Here is a 4,323-nt window from a genome sequence, read left to right on the forward strand (position 1 = left end):
TTGAGAGCTCTCTCTGCATACAGCTTACGAGGCCTGTCTCCTGGAGAAAGAACATTAAACCTGTCAGACATTTTCTATCTGAGTAATCTACCATTAAATCTAACAGCTTTTTGAGCTATAAAGTAAAGCTATCAGGAAGTAAAATGAACAGGATGAGCTGCTTACTGTGTACAGTATGGAAGGTGTAGGCCTCTTCTTTGTTGGTGGCCTCTGGCCTGCAGATGACCTGCAGCATGGAGCTCTCAGACTGGGATGTTTGCGAAGGCAGAGAATCGTAGTCTGGATCCTTCTCTTTGTCTGTCTGTGGACTACAGGGAACAAAATCAGCGGAGAGAAGCAGAAGCATATTTTTACTGGGACATGCATCTCTGCAGGCACGCTTACCTGTCAGAGAAACTATAGGGATGTGTGTGGTGGGATAGCCTGTAGTGTGTTGGTAGGCAGACTGGTAGGTGGTTTGGGTCTCTCTTGTTTGTTGTTGTCACTGCTGGTCTGTGTTGCCATTTCATCTTGTCTGAAGTTGTACTCTGATTCTCTGTATAAGGAATAAATACATTGTTAGATTACATAAATCAATACCTACATAGATAAGAGCCAAAACATTGTATATTAAGGTATATTTACATTTAAATGCATAAGCCTGCATTCAGCCAAATTCCATATTACATCTTCATCTTTACACCTTTGAATACAAATAGAGAAGATGAATTCACCTTCCTCTGCAGCTTCCTGTTCCTCTTTGCACTCTGGTCCCTCCTCTTCCTGTGCACTGGCCCCCCCTGCTCTCGTACTAAGAGACCCCAACAAGGAAACAAATTCCAAGAAGTTGGACTCGTTAGGAATCTGGCCCTCCTTTGCCTCCAGATCTGACTTGGAACTGGTCATGGTGGTCTGATAGAAAGACAAATATTTGTGTGTATGAGTGGACAGATGGGCTGACAAACAACAAGAGACACAGAAATAGAAATGGTGCTAGACTGCCAACATACAGTGTTATGTGATCGGTCTGAAAGCAGAACTGCATCCTTCCCGCTGTCCATGCTCAGTCCTCGGATGTGAGTCCGTCCTCCTGTAACATAGCGAGCCAGGGTTTGCGGCAGACGCAAAAAGCCTTGTGAATCTACGTTAGGATCCAGAGGGTCTGTGTCATCAGGGTGGGAGTGAACATCAATACCCGATGAGCTGTTGTCATTTGTCAGTTGTGGGCTTGGTGTACTGTCTGTAGTTATTTGCAGGCCGAGAAGTTCCTGGTCTGGATCTGGACACTCCAGTGTGGTGGAGTCAGAGCTGTTTGTTTCTCTGCACAAGTGAAACTCTTCACTTTGGCTTATGGTCTGCTGCTGTTTGGGGGTGGGGTCATCCTCTGAGCCTGTCGCTTCTTCCCCCTCCTCCACCTCCTGCTTGTCCTCCTCAGGAGAGTCGAAGGTGATGACGGGGATCTTAATGTGACATTCTCCTGCCTCCTTTTGAGCCTTGCAGGGTAAACACACACACACACAGACACACACGTCATACACTATCCCTTTAATGTAACAACACCTTCAATGGGAATCTGTGCATTATTAAAGAACAATCTGTCACCAGCAGCATCACAGAGGGAAAACGCCTCAGACTAAACAGTTCCACACAGAAAAGTGCTTTGACATTTGAGCTGCAGATTTCAGAGCTTTACCAGCCTGATTCACACCTGTGCGTTCTCCAGAAGGCTCTGCTTCACACTCTCCTCCAGCTGAGCAGCAGTCTGAGGGTCGCAGCTCATAGTGATGATGATCTTCACTGTGTCGCTGTCATCCAGGTGAGTGGACACATGCCCAGAGCCAGAGTTATCCACCAGAACCACCTCAATCTCATCAGAACAATATGTCTCCTCCACTGGCTCAGCCTAAGAGACACACAAAGGACAGACGGTTCATGTCACTGCTTTTTACCAGTCAAACACAAACCTTTGTCTAAGTCTGCATGACCTACCTGTGCAGGAGCTTCTGGGATGTCAATAAATTCATCCTGGTCCTCCTGTGGAGTCTCCAGCGAGTTATGGTTGGTATCTGATGGCTCCTTTAGCTCCTCGCTCTCCTCCTCACTCTCATCTTCACTGCCCTTGGATGGAGGCAAACCTTCATCAATCATTTCTCTGTCTTCAGTCTCTTTGTCCTCACAGTCTTTTTCTTCAACCATTTCCTGTTCTGCGTCTTTCTCCACCACACCTTCCTGCTCAGACTGTCCTCCATTCAAAGAGCTCTGAACGTCCACTTCTTCTGTCACAGCTCCACTTTCAGCAATAGTTTCTGCATCAATTTTTGGACTAGCAGATATGGGCTGTGTCTCGTCTCTCTCAGCCCGGGAGGGGGCCCCTGCTGGGCCTGCAGCAGGGGGGTGGCCTGGTCTGGAACAGGGCTGGAAAGATCATCTGGAGAGGGTTCTGGGCTCGGGTGCAGGCCTCCCTCCACAGGCCTCTCCTCTGCAGCAGTCTCATCCTGCCCTAGAAACCAATGAAAGGAAATGTAACAAAAAAAGATCAAAGTGCTTTGACGATTCCTGTCAGGAATAGTTTTTTATTCAGCTTCAATGACAACACACACATTTCCCAGAAAAATATTTTCCTATTACAACACAACGAGCTGCAGAAGGAAGAACAATCCCCCTGCTATTCAAACAAATGTGTGACATTGTCTTATCCTATGCAGCACACTGTTTATATCCCTTTTCTCCATCGGCTGACTTTGCACTAATCACCCATGCATTAGGTCATAAATTTACTGAAAGTAGTCAGCTGGTTGTGTTGGCTTCCTGCTCGTTCTATGCATATATACAACAGTGATGTGTTTGCAGAAAAGGAAGAGAAGCCGTCCACTGCAACAGGGAAGAGGAACAGAGTGACTGACTGACACAATGTAGAGAGACAGGCACTTGTTCCCCCAAATCATACTATTGATAAAGTTTTTTAGTCATTTTTAAGATCCTAAAATCATTGGTAAGTCATGGCTGATGAAATGTTTGTGCAGGTTTCAGTTCAGCAGCCGCACATGTTTGTTTAATGTTTTTATTTTTTCCTTTAATAAACTGTTTTATATCTTAGTAGAAAAGATCAACCTCACCTTCAACAGGCTTCACCTCATCTGACTTAGAACAGTCCTGGGTGAAAAAGACAAAAGAAAATGTGGACATGTCAACACAGTGTTTTTGTGTTGGTGTTTAACTTACGCTTCACTCACCACTCCAATCAGTCCTGGGTCAGTTTCCGTCTGTTTCACTGTCACCTGGATGACCGGACTGGGACGCTTCCGAGCCAACATCGTCATGGCAACACTGTCTGGGACTGTGCTGCTCTTCCTGTTAGACAAAGATGAGAGAGATGAGTGAAAAAAATGAGACACAAATGTGGCAACTCATTCTTCATGTCCAAGCCTCTCATGTAAAAATAGAGATTTACAAAGAAGCAGAAAGGTGTCTGGGTTTGCTGTCTCATCATACCTTGTTTAAAAAGTGACGGAGTTAGAAAGAGAACATGAAAGAGCACATTTGCTTTTATTAGTCTCTGCATAAACAAGAGGCCAGCAGTGACCTCCTCTCATTAGCTCGCTCATTCGGCAGAGCTGTTCTGAGTACTTTGAAATGAAGTAGGGTCTGTATCCCACTCTGAAACTCCTGATCACATGACAAGTCTAATCACAAAGAAAGAGAGGCCTTGAAAACAGACACAATCATACATATTAGTATTTGTAGCATTATTCTAAAAGAAGGTCTCCAGCCTAAATATACAACTTTATGCTAATAATTAAGTTGTATCATCAGGGATTTAGCCCTCTGGCCTAGATTTTTGGAATGAAAAACTGGCAGGAGATGAGCTTGAGTCACAAAAATGCCTGAGTTAACTGATCCCTCTGACTGTACTTTCAGTGTATAATATAATATAAGTGTTCATACCTGATGTTGGCAGGCAGGCAGTTATCTGAGGCGTTACTCTTTTTCTCCTGAGCCTTGCTGAGGTCGGAGAGGCTGCTGCGGACCACTGCCTCACCCTCATCGAACATCAGGTGCAGCCGGTAGTTTGCCAGCTTGATGAGGATGAAGAAGACAGTGATGGAGGTACAGTAGATGCTCAAAGCCATGGTGGTAGGAGGTAGGGCCTGTGGAGAAGAAAGGAGATGAGCTGCATCAGATTCCGGCTGTGGCGCTACTTATCGCTTCTTATTTATTTAAACACTTGATGTATTACAACTCAGTGAACCACAAGATCTGGCTTCATATATCAATATCATTTACATGAGGAAGGGCCCAAAGTGAAGACTGATAGAGAAACCAGTTCTAATCTAAGCCTCTTCA

General features: G+C 45.1%; 1 protein-coding gene across 1 annotated transcript; it reads right to left on the reverse strand.

Moving 5' to 3' along the window:
* Nucleotides 1-24: 24 nt before the first annotated feature.
* Nucleotides 25-4,109, reverse strand: LOC114447644 (pecanex-like protein 2). The gene is made up of 10 exons (XM_028424033.1): nt 3,925-4,109; nt 3,213-3,330; nt 3,096-3,132; nt 1,969-2,360; nt 1,688-1,882; nt 990-1,472; nt 714-891; nt 385-535; nt 150-308; nt 25-40 (listed from the first exon to the last, which is right to left on the reverse strand). The coding sequence occupies exons 1-10, from the start codon at nt 4,107-4,109 to the stop codon at nt 25-27; spliced, it is 1,914 nt and encodes a 637-aa protein (XP_028279834.1).
* Nucleotides 4,110-4,323: the final 214 nt, after the last annotated feature.

The sequence above is a fragment of the Parambassis ranga genome, chromosome 15 (assembly GCF_900634625.1).
Source record: "Parambassis ranga chromosome 15, fParRan2.1, whole genome shotgun sequence".
Taxonomy (NCBI): Eukaryota; Metazoa; Chordata; class Actinopteri; family Ambassidae; genus Parambassis; species Parambassis ranga.